Consider the following 13566-nt stretch of genomic DNA (forward strand, 5'->3'; position numbering starts at 1 on the left):
TGCTATTTTAACTATATACAGTATTTAATAGAAAGTCGTCATTTTTATCTAATGTTCACCGCACACTAGCATCACTGTGAGCAAATGTTAGCAACGGTAGCTATCATGATGGTGTGTGAGTGTGTGTCTATGTGTGTATGTTTGAGCGCGTGTGTGTGGGCACATGTGTGTGCCTGTGTGTGTATGTATGTGTGTGTGTGTGTGGACAAAACCACGTCATGCTCCTCTGCTGTGCTGACTGTGCTCTTGTCTTCCTTTAAGGTCTGGCTCACCTGATGATCGGCGACCAAGGTACGACCTATTACATCACTATGACATCACTCCCCGTTCCTGCTGCTCCCCATCACCTCCCCACCTCCCCACCCCCACCACACCCCTCACCCCAAACCTCATCACCGCCGGACCCTAGACGCTGATCCAAGGTCAGGTTTGATTTTTGTCTATATTGGGTTCTTTTGGGTATATTAGGATATGGAGAGGCTTAACTGATCCCAGATGTGTGGTTAAGGTGAGGATATAGGTTTAGTGTTAGGATATGAACTGATCCTAGATCAAGGTCTGGTTCCATGGACGGTTTGTTGTGTGTGCGTGTGCGCATGTGTGTGTGTGTTAGTGATGCGTGGGTTGACTCATAATCCGCAGTCCCCCTGGTTATATCTGCGGGTTTAGGGTCTTAAAATATTATGTGGATGAAGGGCAGGTGGTTGGCGTGCGGGCCTGTTGAATAAAGAGAAAATAATACATTAAAATGTCATAAATGTATCATTCTTGTGGAGTTCATATCTATAGGCTACACTGAGGTTTTTATTTCATTATTTTGATTTGCCTTTAGGGCGTAACCTAAGCCTAAGCTTTAGGGGCTAACTGTACGCTCGCCAAAAACACAGCAATTGCCAAATGGTTTTTGGGACTTGGGCAGAAAAAGTTAACGTCGATCCACTGAGGCAAATAGGCCAATGTCTGAGTTGAATTCAATAAGAGAAAAGCTGCGAAATGGAGAGTTGAAAATAAATAGAAGGAGGGTCAGAACAATAGGTAGCCTAATGTATGGGGAAGATTTGGTGAAGAGGTAAAAGAGGATGATTGCAGTGGGTTAAATGGAATTGTAACTGAAATCTGGACACTGACTGTAGTGTCTTTAACCTCTCACATGTAGCCTAATATAATATTAACTCCTGCAGAATGAAGCATTTCTTGCAGTAAAATGATACACCAAATGTACATTTTGACTCGGGAACAGGAGTGGAGAAATAGGATTTCTTTCAGCATCTTGAGAGAATGACTGCACGGTTAGGGACCGTCTGTAAAAGTGCTATCGTTATCAGCATCGTAAAAGCTGATAGTATTTCAACCATAAAATATGCATCCAAGCCGAACTGAATTCTTATCAGGAACATGTTGGGTAGTTTTCAGAGCTTTTGATTTCCTTAAAACCGGTCAAAAGTAAAATCGTTCCATTTTATTTTGTTATTGAATTTTCTCCCCGGTCTCTAAATGTCTTTGCTGCATGAGAGAAGCAGAGATTAAATAAACAATGTTACCGATGTCAACTAGATTCAAGGCTTCATTCTATCGATTTATGACATTATTCTGGTGAGTGAAGGTGTATTTAGTATTCTAGGGCAACAAGTAAGACAGAAGAGAAGCTGCATGTATTTAATTACAAACAAGTTGACTAACAAATAGCCAATGCAAATAAAATGTCTTAAATTAAAAGCAGGAACATAGGCTTATCTAAAAGGCCTGTCAGAAAATTGCTCCGCCCTCTCTGTACAGCGCATTTTCTATATTTGCGGCTTAGGGTCGGGTTCGGACCTCAGACTTTCACTCTATCACATATAGTCGGGCGGTTCCGGATGGGTTATTAGCATTTGTGGGAGGGTGCGAATGAACAAACAGCTGACCTGCGCATCACTAGTGTGTGTGTGTTGTTGCGGCTTGTATGTCTGTTGCAGGTTTTTGGTGCCTCATCCTAACCCCTCCCTGCAGCAATCCCTTCCCCTCCCATTGCCTGACTCCTGCACATGGGAACTCCCCTCTTATTGGCCAGTTCTCTGTTCATGTAGTTTTTCACAGTGTATTAAATGAAACAAAAGTGTATAAAAGCAGCGCTGTCAAACACACCGCTGTAGCTCTGTCCTGTCTGTAAAGGCACATGACAACTACACGAACACACCACTGCTACTTGTATTACTTATACTACTATTACCACTTCTCACTTTAGTGGCACTGTACTGTAACACACCACTTCAGACTCAGAGGTAATCAAACACAGTTTGGAATGCATCAGTGACAGAATGTAGTAGTTTGTCTCTTACATTCTAAACCTCCATACAGCATACTGTAGTTGGTGGTGGGAGTGCTGCTTAGCTTGCAGTGTGGTACTCATAGAGAGAGATCTAATACAATACGGTGTAATAGTGTTAAAAAAAAACGCATATTCTGCTCCATTGGGAGTGTTTTGGTTTTGTTTGACGCCAGCGCTGCTTTTCTTCCTTTTCAAAATGGTTCCCCTTTTGCTTTCTTAGTTTCACACAACCAACTTACTCTCTCCCCTCCTTCCCTCCTCCCTCTTTCCCTTTCTCTCTTCAACATCTGACTGTAGGAAAGCTCAGAGGTATACGATTCCTTCTTGCTTATGGCTATGTATGGCTATGAGCTCGAATGTATGGTGGTGAGCTATACTGAATGGCTACACACTGTATTAATGTAAGATGCTGTATGTGTGTGGAATTGGAATGTTTCTTTGTTCATGTGGCTGCTGTACATGCAGGTGGTGTGTGTGCGTGTGCGTGTGTGTGCGTGTGCGTGTGTGTGCGTGTGCACGCAGCAATGTAAAAGCAGTCAGAGGGGGCTGAAGTGGCCGTCGGCTCAGAGAAAAGAAGCTTTCTGAAGCTGACTATCTGAAATGTGTTTCTCTCAAGAAGCGGGCGGGGGGGGGGGGGGTTGTCTGTGGGTGTGAGAGAGGGGAGGGAGGGAGAGAGAGAGGGAGAGAGAGAGAGTCCTTAGATGTCTAGGGTCTGTATCTCCAAAGTGCCAGTCAGTCAGTCCTGCTCCAGTCAACCTCACTCTGGCATCAGTGTGTGCATGCATGCATTCGGGCATGTGACTGGTGTCTGTCTCATCGGTCCCAAGGAAATGAAGTGTTTTGGATGTTGTTTAGAAGACTACTCTCGTGTCATGATGCACAACTCAAGTGTGTAATTACATTCAGCTATCGAGACAGCATATCAAATACAAGCAAGACACAGACACGCAGTCTAATTAGCGATTTGATGTTATTTTTGAATAAACATTGGCTAAGCAGGAGGCAGACAGGCAGTCAAAGTAGTAGTGGCTAGTAGCTACGATACGGCAACAACTCCAACGATTAGCTAACATCATCACACGAAATGCAATGTGTAAGGGCTGCGTCCTGCTTGTGCAACTGAAATATCCGTTACAACAGACAGAGAAGGTTTATGTCAGCTGTATGAGACAGAAATACAAACTCCTTCATTCATTCGTTACGATTACAGGAACATTGACTTTTTACACTATGTACAGCCAATTTTATGGTATTGTACTGTTTCCTTACACAGTACTTGCTTTGATACTGTGTTTAGATTACAGTAGGTGTACTGCAATATGAAATAGAGTAACTTACCACTAGCTGCCTGTAAGTTACTGTCAAATTCATGGCAACCCCTTTACAGTGTGGCTGTGGTGAGCTAGTATAGGTGTGTGTGTGTGTGTGTGTGTGTGTGTGTGTGTGTGTGTGTGTGTGTGTGTGTGTGTGTATAGAGAGGACAAACCAAACCATATCATCACACAACAAGCGTTCTCTAAACATGACCTTTGAGACACACACACACGCTCACAGACACAGACACACACACACGCTCACAGACACACACACACGCTCACAGACACAGACACACACACACGCTCACAGACACAGACACACACACACACGCTCACAGACACAGACACACACACACACGCTCACAGACACACACACACGCTCACAGACACAGACACACACACACGCTCACAGACACAGACACACACGCTCACAGACACAGACACACACACATAACCTTTATCGAGTGCCTTCTTTCTGTGTGTGTTGTGTGTAAATATGCATGAGTAAGGCTGCCTGTGCATTCTCTTCACGGTATGTGTGTGCATGCATACATGCATATGTGTGTGTGTGGGGGGGGGGGGGGGGGTTGTGCACTGCAGGCGCGTGAGTCGGTATGTGTTAAGAGGGAGGTGGATTGTGACTCATCACTTTTGACTCATAAAGCGTTGGCAATCAAAGGAACTAATTTTACACACACACACACACACACACACACACACACATACACACACACACGCACACACACACACATACACACACACACACACACACACTACTAACCCTCACCACTACATAGACCATACACACACCAGACCGACAGGGAGAGGGGGAGGACGAGAGAGGGCCACGGAGAAAGGGAAAGAGGGGGATGTATAGGGAAGTGTTTCAGAGGAGCAGAAAGAACGACTAATGCAATTGGGAGATGAGGGGGGAAGGTCAGAGAGAGAAAATAAATGGGCAGAGCCCTGATGTACCTGAGAGAGACAGAACAGCCCCTCTGATACGAAGGGGGAGACGGGAGGGGAGGGAGAGAAAAAGACAGAACAGCCCCTCTGATACGAAGGGGGAGACGGGAGGGGAGGGAGAGAGAGAGACAGAACAGCCCCTCTGATACGAAGGGGGAGACGGGAGGGGAGGGAGAGAGAGAGAGAGAGAGAGAGGGGATAGACAAGGTACAGTATTTGTTATGTACCTGAGAGAGACAGAACAGCCTCTCTGATACGAAGGGGGAGACGGGAGGGGAGGGAGAGTATTTATTATGTACCTGAGAGAGACAGAACAGCCTCTCTGATACGAAGGGGGAGACGGGAGGGGAGGGAGAGAGAGAGACAGAACAGCCCCTCTGATACGAAGGGGGAGACGGGAGGGAGGGAGAGAGAGAGAGAGAGACAGAACAGCCCCCCTGATACGAAGGGGGAGACGGGAGGGGAGGGAGAGAGAGAGACAGAACAGCCCCTCTGATACGAAGGGGGAGACGGGAGGGGAGAGAGAGAGACAGAACAGCCCCTCTGATACGAAGGGGGAGACGGGAGGGGAGTGAGAGAGAGACAGAACAGCCCCTCTGATACGAAGGGGGAGACGGGAGGGGAGGAAGAGAGAGAGAGAGAGAGAGAGAGAGAGAGAGAGAGAGAGAGAGAGAGAGAGAGAGAGGGGGGGGATAGACAAGGTACAGTATTTATCTGGGCAGAGCCCTGATGTACCTGAGAGAGACAGAGCTGCCCCTCTGATACGAAGGGGGAGACGGGAGGGGAGGGAGAGAGAGATACAGAACAGCCCCTCTGATACGAAGGGGGAGACGGGAGGGAGAGAGAGAGAGAGACAGAACAGCCCCTCTGATACGAAGGGGGAGACGGGAGGGGAGGGAGAGAGAGAGACAGAACAGCCCCTCTGATACGAAGGGGGAGACAGGAGGGGAGGGAGAGAGAGAGAGACAGAACAGCCCCTCTGATACGAAGGGGGAGACGGGAGGGGAGGGAGAGAGAGAGAGAGAGAGAGAGGGGGGGGGGATAGACAAGGTACAGTATTTATCTGGGCAGAGCACTGATGTACCTGAGAGGGACAGAACAGCCCCTCTGATACGAAGGGGGAGACGGGAGGGGAGAGAGAGAGACAGAACAGCCCCTCTGATACGAAGGGGGAGACGGGGGGAGAGAGAGACAGAACAGCCCCTCTGATACGAAGGGGGAGACGGGAGGGGAGGGAGAGAGAGAGAGAGGGAATAGACAAGGTACAGTATTTATCTGGGCAGAGATGGTCTACACCAGTCTATACACCATAGAGTAACAGGCTTGGCTGTCCTCTTTGGCTGTCCTCCACAAACACACACAGACACAAACACAAACATGTACTGTACTTATGCTGCAATGGCGGCAAGACGAAACTGGATGTCATTGTTTCCGATTAAACAACGACAGCGAATCCGACCGAGGCAGGTGGAAACAATAAAACAATCAACGTGTTACTGATGTTTTATTCCCAGGATATGTTTAGTAGAGCTTTCAGGTGATAAGAAAAAAAGGGTATTCTTATCTTTTCCCTGTCAATGAGTCTGTGTATGGAATTCAGAAATGCTGTGTTATAACATTCATCTGTCATCTGGCTATAGTTACTACCTACTGGCAGCTTCGTCTTCCCTGTGGTTTCCCGTACTTCATTTGTGCTAGCTAAATAGCTAGTTATTGGGCATAATCAGTCACCAAAGGTAACGTTCTGTTTCATGGCTGACATAGCTAGCCCCCAACTAACTCACAAGTTTATTGTAATTTAGAATATCAGCAAGGTTCAATTTGGGCCAAGTGCCTAACCAATAGACCTTATTCACACAGGGGATTGCATTTTTTAAAACAACAACATTATTGCCTATGTGGGTGCAGCATCATTCATTGCACTTGTGAGTTGTAACTAGGCCAGCTGAAGTAGCCAGACCATTAATTATAAACCCATTTTGTTATTGATGCCCATTCCGAAGCTGTTTCTGACTTTATCATAATTTCTTAATGACCTGCGTTAAGGGGTGTGTGTGTGTGTGTGTGTGTGTGTGCGTGTGCGTGTGTGTGTGTGAGAGTCTTGGGATAAAACTGATCTTATCTACCTTAAGACAAAACACTGGGCTCTAACTGGAGAGATTGTCATGGCAACAGAGAGAGAGAGGTAGGGGGGGTTTCAGACTAGGGGTAAAGAGAAACAAGGCTATAGGTAACAGAGACCAGTCTGTAGGTGTTAAATAGTGCTAGAAGCTAGTGTGCACTATATATTTTAAGGGTTTTAGTTTCAGGGTGGCAGGTAGCCTAGCGGTTAGAGTGTTGGGCCAGTAACCGAAAGGTCGCTGGTTTGAATAACCAAGCCGACAAGGTGAAAAATATTTTGATGTGCCCTTGAGCAAGGCATGTAACCCTAATTTGTTCCAGGGAGGCCGTACTACTATGGCTATAGAATAATAGTGAAGACATCAAAACTACAAAATAAAACATATGGAATCATGTAGCAACCAAAAAAGTGTTAAACAAATCAAAATACATTTGAGATTCTTCAAATAGCCACCCTTTGCCTTAATGGCAGCTTTGCACACTCTTAGCATTCTCTCAACCATCTTCACCTGGAATGCTTTTCCAACAGTCTTGAAGGAGTTCCCAAATATGCTGAGCACTTGTTGGCTGCTGTTCCTTCACTCTGCGGCCTGACTCTTCCCAAACCATCTCAATTTGGTTGTGGTCGGGTGATTGTGGAGGCCAGGTCATCTGATGCAGCACTCCATCACATTGCTTCTTGGTCAAATAGCCCTTACACAGCCTGGAGGAGTGTTGGGTCATTGTCCTGTTGAAAAACAAATGTTTGTCCCACTAAGCCCAAACCAGATGGGATGGCGTATCGCTGCAGAATGCTGTGGTAGCCATGCTGTTTAAATGTGCATTGCATTGTAAATAAATCACAGACAGTGTCACCAGCAAAGTACACGAACACCATAACACCTCCTCCTCCATACTTTACGGTGGGAAATACACATGCACAGATCATCTGTTCTCCCACACTGCATCTCACAAAGACACAGCGGTTGGAACCAAAATCTCAATTTTGGACTCCAGACCAAAGAACAAATTTCCACCGGTCTAATGCCCAAACAAGTCTCTGATTCTTGTTGGTGTCCTCTAGTAGTGGTTTGACCACGAAGGCCTGATTCACACAGTCTCCTCTGAACAGTTGATGTTGATGTGTCTGTTACTTGATCTCTGTGAAGATTTATTTGGGCTGCAATTTCTGAGGCTGGTAACTCTAATGAACTTATCCTCTGCAGCAGAGGTAACTCTGGGTCTTCCATTCCTGTGGCGGTCCTCATGAGAGCCAGTTTCATCATAGCGCTTGATGGTTTTTGCGACTGCACTTGAAGAAATGTTCCGTATTGACTGACCTTCATGTCTTAAAATAATGATGGACTGTCGTTTCTCTTTGCTTATTTGATCTGTTCTTGCCATAATATAGACTTGGTCTTTTACCAAATAGGGCTATCTTCTGTATACCCACCCTACCTTGTCACAACACAACTGATTGGCTCAAACGCATTAAGAAGGAAAGAAATTCCACAAATTAACTTTTAATTAGGCACACCTATTAATTGAAATGAATTCCAGGTGACTACCTCATGCAGATGGTTGATAGAATGCCAAGAGTGTGCAAAGCTGTAATTAAGGCAAAGGGTAGCTATTTGAAGAATCTCAAATATAAAATCTATTTTTCTTTTTTGGTTACTACACGATTCCATATGTGTTATTTCATAGTTTTGATGTCTTCACTATTATTCTACAATGTAGAAAACAGTAAAAATAAAGACAAATCCTTGAATGAGTAGGTGTTCTAAAACCTTTTGACCGGTAGTGTATATATATATTTTTTAAGAGTCGATTTGCCTGGCTACCCATCCACATCGCTCCGGCTAACTGATGTTTCGTCTCCGTGATGAGTCTGGATTTGCCGCCCTCTCTAACAATTTCTAGAATGTGAACACAGTCTTACCATTCGGATTGGCCCCAGAAACCGATGGGTTGGGCCTCCCTTCATGATGATGCCATCAACTTTGACACTCTGATATATTAGAGACCATCCAATCACTGATGAATTTATTTTACACAATGCCCCTCATTTTAAAGTCAAACAAACGACTTCTAGGATGACTTTTTCAGACTGAGTGTATGTAGCTATCAAGAGAGCAGTGGAAATACATTCAGGGTGAATGGTCAGGCAACTAGGCCCTATGGTGTACATGTTAAGGGATATAAGTGTAAAGGGTTTAGAGTGTAACTTGGCTCTATGTACCAGACTGAAGGTTAATATCTGGAGTCTGCATGTATTAGCATACATTAGCATCACAGGCGGCTGGTGGCACATTAGTTGGGGAGGACAGGCTCATTGTAATGGCTGGAATGGAATAAATGGAATGGTGTGTTTGATACCATTCCATTCAGTCATTATTATGAGCCGTCCTACCCTCACTAGCCTCCTGTGGTTAGCATACATTCTAGAGCTGGACATCCATTTGTATGTGTGGGCGAGTGTCTCAACAAATGCATGTGCTAGTATGTACACATGGTGTGAGTACGACGTGTTGACTTGTGTGTATATGCAGTATGTGTGCTCATTCATGTGTGTGTGCAGGCTGGAAGGAGCTGATAGAATAAGTGCATGGTTAGCTGAAATGAGGTGCAGGGTGTTATCTCCACGACTACAGGACTACTACTGTGGATTTAGATACACCAGCATATGTCTCTCTCTCTCTCGCTCTCTCAGGTAGTGTTGTCAGCCTGCTGTTTCTCTATCCGCCATTTTGATTCAGTACAGCTGTCCCTGATAATGTACTGTTCACTCAATCACCCTCTCTCACAAACACACACACGCACACAGCTGTAGCCCTATTGCACAGGGTTACCATGGAAATGGCAAATTACTATGTGAGAGGCTGAGAAGAAGAGAAAAGAGCCACCACATCAGCTGCAGTGGGTGTGTGTGTTTGTGTATGTGTGTGTACGTGTGTGATAGAATCGTGAACTGGCCCACAGATCGATGTCGAGATGTTTTATGTCCTGCTGTCTAATCTAATGACATGGCTGTAAATAAGAGCCAAAATGGCAGAATGGTTGCCTGAAATCAAATGGCGTGACTGTAAATTAGATCTAGAATGGTGGTGGAAGGGTGGGTGATTTCTTCATTGTGAGAAATTGTCTCCTCTCACACACAGCCCTGTCATTTGTGTGTGCGTGCGTGTGTTTCCTGCTCACTCTCGCCCTCCCTCCACGGTAAAGACTCGCTGCAGGCTCTGGGTTGGTAATAGCTTTCCTGACTCAAATACACCAATATTTACACACACACACACACACTCTGGGAGGGAGGTAATTATACCCAGAACACGGTCACACCCATGATGACATGCTGGCAAAGACCTTTCTGTTTCCACTTACATCCTGGCACACATACTGGCATACAATTGATTATATTATGCTAAATTATATTCTATATATGAATGTTAAATGAAATGATATTCGATATAAGAATGTTAAATTATATTCTATGTAAGAATGTTAAATGATATTCTTATCGCTACATTTTATTGTATTGTGTTACATTGTAGATTGTTACATTCTATTGTAGTCAGTGGTGACGTGTAGAGGATGCTGCCAGTGCCAGAGGCTCAGGGGGTTGCCTTAGATACTGCTGGAAGGAGGACAGGAGAGGAGGGAGGTGTGAGAGATAACAGAGAGAGTGATAGAGGAAGTGGGGAAGGATGACTCGGAGAGGGGAATTGGTGTGAAAGAAAGATAGATAATGTTGCCTCACTCATCTCTTCCCGGTGTGTCTGTGTGTGCATGTGTGTGGGATGTGTGTCTGCCTGCATGTGTGTGTATGTGTATGATATACAATGAGATAGTCTAGTGTCCTTGAGAGTTAGTAAAGGTGGACATGGTAAGTAGCTATATTGGCTTGAAGCTGTCTGAGCTGTGGTTGGCTGTTCTGGTTGTCTGCGCTACTGGGCTGGCATGGCTAGTTGCTGATAGGTGCTTAAGAACACATCACTTCAAACGACACAGCATTCCTCTGTTAAAAAGATGACAGATTTCATTTTTATGACATTTTTGATTTAACCTTTATTTAACTAGGAAAGTCTGTTAAGAACAAATTCTTGGCGGTCTACCCCGGCCAAACCCTCCCCTAACCCGGAAGACGCTGGGCCAATTGTGCGTCGCCCTATTTGACTCCCGAACACGGCCAGTTGTGATACAGCCTGGGATCGAACCAGGGTCTGCAGTGATGCCTCTAGCACTGTGATGCAGTGCCTTAGACCACTGCACCACTCGGGAGGCCAAATGACTATTGAATGCATAATGACTGCTGAATTCATCAGAAAGTGAAGTATCACGACAGATCCATATGGTTCAATGTCAACTCACTCATGAACGATGCAGTCAACTCATTCCAGACTACTGGATGAGCAACCAAAGAATTAGATATAGAAATGCCTCCGGTTATTAGGTTTCCGTTTTTCACTAACATTGCTGTTCACACATTCAAAATGGGGCTCTTGATATCATATTATAAATATTATTACACATTAAAAACAAACATGGAATGTTTTCTGTTTCTCTTTCTCCCCACTTCTCTCCCAATCCTTCCTTCCTTCCTTCCTTCCTTCCTTCCTTCCTTCCTTCCTTCCTTCCTTCCTTCCTTCCTTCCTTCCTTCCTTCCTTCCTTCCTTCCTTCCTTCCTTCCTTCCTTCATTCCTTCCTTCCTTCCTTCCTTCCTTCCTTCCTTCCTTCCTTCCTCCCTCCCTCCCTCCCTTCCTTCCTTCCTTCCTTCCTTCCTTCCTTCCTTCCTTCCTTCCTTCCTTCCTTCCTTCCTTCCTTCTGTTCGCCCTTCCTTCCTTCCTTCCTTCTTTCCCTCCCTCCCTCCCTCCCTCCCTCCCTCCCTCCCTCTCTTCTCCAGCCCGTGAGGACTACTTAGCAACATTTAAGGGATCAGAGTATTTCTGCTATGACCTGTCTCCCAGCCCCATCCAGTCCTCCAGCGATGAGATCACCCTGAGCTTTAAGACCCTGCAGAGGAACGGCCTGATGCTCCACACAGGAAAGTCGGCTGACTACGTCAACCTGGCCTTAAAGAACGGAGCCGTGTCACTGGTCATCAACCTGGGGTCCGGGGCTTTCGAGGCCCTGGTGGAGCCGGTTAACGGGAAGTTTAACGATAACGCATGGCACGATGTCAAGGTCACGCGCAACCTGAGACAGGTAACCTGGCAACAGCAGGGGAGGGGGATGTGGGAAGGAAGGGGGAGGGGGTTATAGAGAAAGGGATAAAGAGGGTGAGAGGGAAAGACAGGCTGAGAGAAAGAGGGTGTGTGTGTGTGTGTGAGAGAGAGAGAGAGAGAGAGAGAGAGAGAGAGAGAGAGAGAGAGAGAGAGAGAGAGAGAATGAAAGAGGGCATATCTTTGCTAAACTCACTGTATGTATGTACAGTATGTATGCGTGTGTGTGTGTGCACTTGCGTGTGTCTTTAGCGTCAAGGCTGGGGTTACAATGGTGCTGCTAACTGTAGTCTTCTGCTGTTTGCCTGTGTGTGTGTACCAACTACTAACTACTAACTGTACTTACTAACCTGCTAGTAATACTAACTAACCTCCATCCATGGAATGTGTCATACTACTAACCTGTTGCCTTCTCCACTCCTCTCTAACCTCCACTGGCCTTCTACTTTTTATTTTCTTTTCTGGAAGTTGTTCTGTTCACACTTTTTGCTTTCCTTTCTCCCCGTCTCCCACAAAGCACTCAGGCATTGGACACGCTATGGTAAACAAACTCCATTGTTCGGTAGATACCATTCTAATTGTTTCTTAGTTTGGGTTTGTCTATTTTCTTTTTCTGAGCCGTAGAACAACTAAAACTATACTAGGACAGGATGACGGCGGTTGGTACTCTACGCTTATCACTCCCCTCCGAGCCACACAATTTTTTTCTACCTTTTTTTTTTTTACCTTTGTCCAACATTCACCCCATCTCCCTGTGGTTGATATGTAGGCGTGTCCTGATTGGCTCATCCCTCACTTGCACGCGACTGGCCGCTCCCCATGCATGGTACAACTTCATGGTGCCTCTCTGATTGGTCCATTAGACACAGAGAAAGGCCAACCCCCCTCCCCCTTTGTTTTAAAATCCTAATCTCTTTCCATTCCTCCTCTGTATGCTGTCCATCCTGCTGTTGTCATTCGTTTTCCCGTTCCTGTCTTCCTCCTGCTGTTGACTGCATGCAGAGAGAGGAGGCTGCATGTGTGTGGAATGACATGACTAACCCATCTAACGCTCTGCGTGTCCGTGTGTGAGTCAGTATGTGTGTTCACATCATTCAGACCTGCTGATCTGACTAACTCCCCACTCCACACACTCACATACGCACCCACAATCTAACCCATCTCCCCTACCCGCTCACACACTGTAACCCCCAACACCATCATCACTACTAACATCTTGTTTATCACTAAACTCAACACAACTAACCGCAATGACACCATTTACTAACACACTACAAACTACTATTCTACTAACCTGGAACTGACTACTAACTACTAGCTAACACACTAACAGCTGCACGCTAACTAACACACTAACCACTGTGGCTGTTGAGCCTCTGTTGAGGCCTTACTAACACTTGCCTGATTTACCTGGTTAGCTACTGATGCTAATGCTATATAGTCAGGGTAATCCTTGTTAGCTACTAATACTAGTGTTATATAGTCAGGGTAGTCCTGGTTAGCTACTGATGCAAATGCTATATAGTCAGGGCAATCCTTGTTAGTTACTGATGCTAGTGCTATATGGTCAGTGTAGTCCTGGTTAGCTACTGATGTTAATGCTACCTATAGCCACGGTAATCCTGGCTAGATACTAATGCTAATGCTAGCTATAGCC

At 45.6% G+C, this 13566-nt stretch overlaps 1 protein-coding gene across 13 annotated transcripts in view; it reads left to right on the forward strand.

The window, feature by feature from the left end:
* LOC139376585 (neurexin-1a-like) overlaps positions 1-13566 on the forward strand; it is a 78922-nt gene that overhangs the window by 14598 nt on the left and 50758 nt on the right. For 9 of the 13 annotated variants that reach the window (XM_071119339.1, XM_071119345.1, XM_071119350.1 and 6 more), the window contains 3 exons: positions 262-291; positions 11591-11892; positions 12427-12450. In XM_071119339.1, coding sequence (XP_070975440.1) covers positions 262-291; positions 11591-11892; positions 12427-12450 — 356 coding nt within the window. The remainder of the gene's footprint in view (positions 1-261; positions 292-11590; positions 11893-12426; positions 12451-13566) is intronic. The other 4 variants (XM_071119348.1, XM_071119343.1, XM_071119347.1 and 1 more) reach the window with 1 other exon arrangement.

The sequence above is a fragment of the Oncorhynchus clarkii genome, chromosome 20 (assembly GCF_045791955.1).
Source record: "Oncorhynchus clarkii lewisi isolate Uvic-CL-2024 chromosome 20, UVic_Ocla_1.0, whole genome shotgun sequence".
In the NCBI taxonomy this organism is placed as follows: domain Eukaryota; kingdom Metazoa; phylum Chordata; class Actinopteri; order Salmoniformes; family Salmonidae; genus Oncorhynchus; species Oncorhynchus clarkii.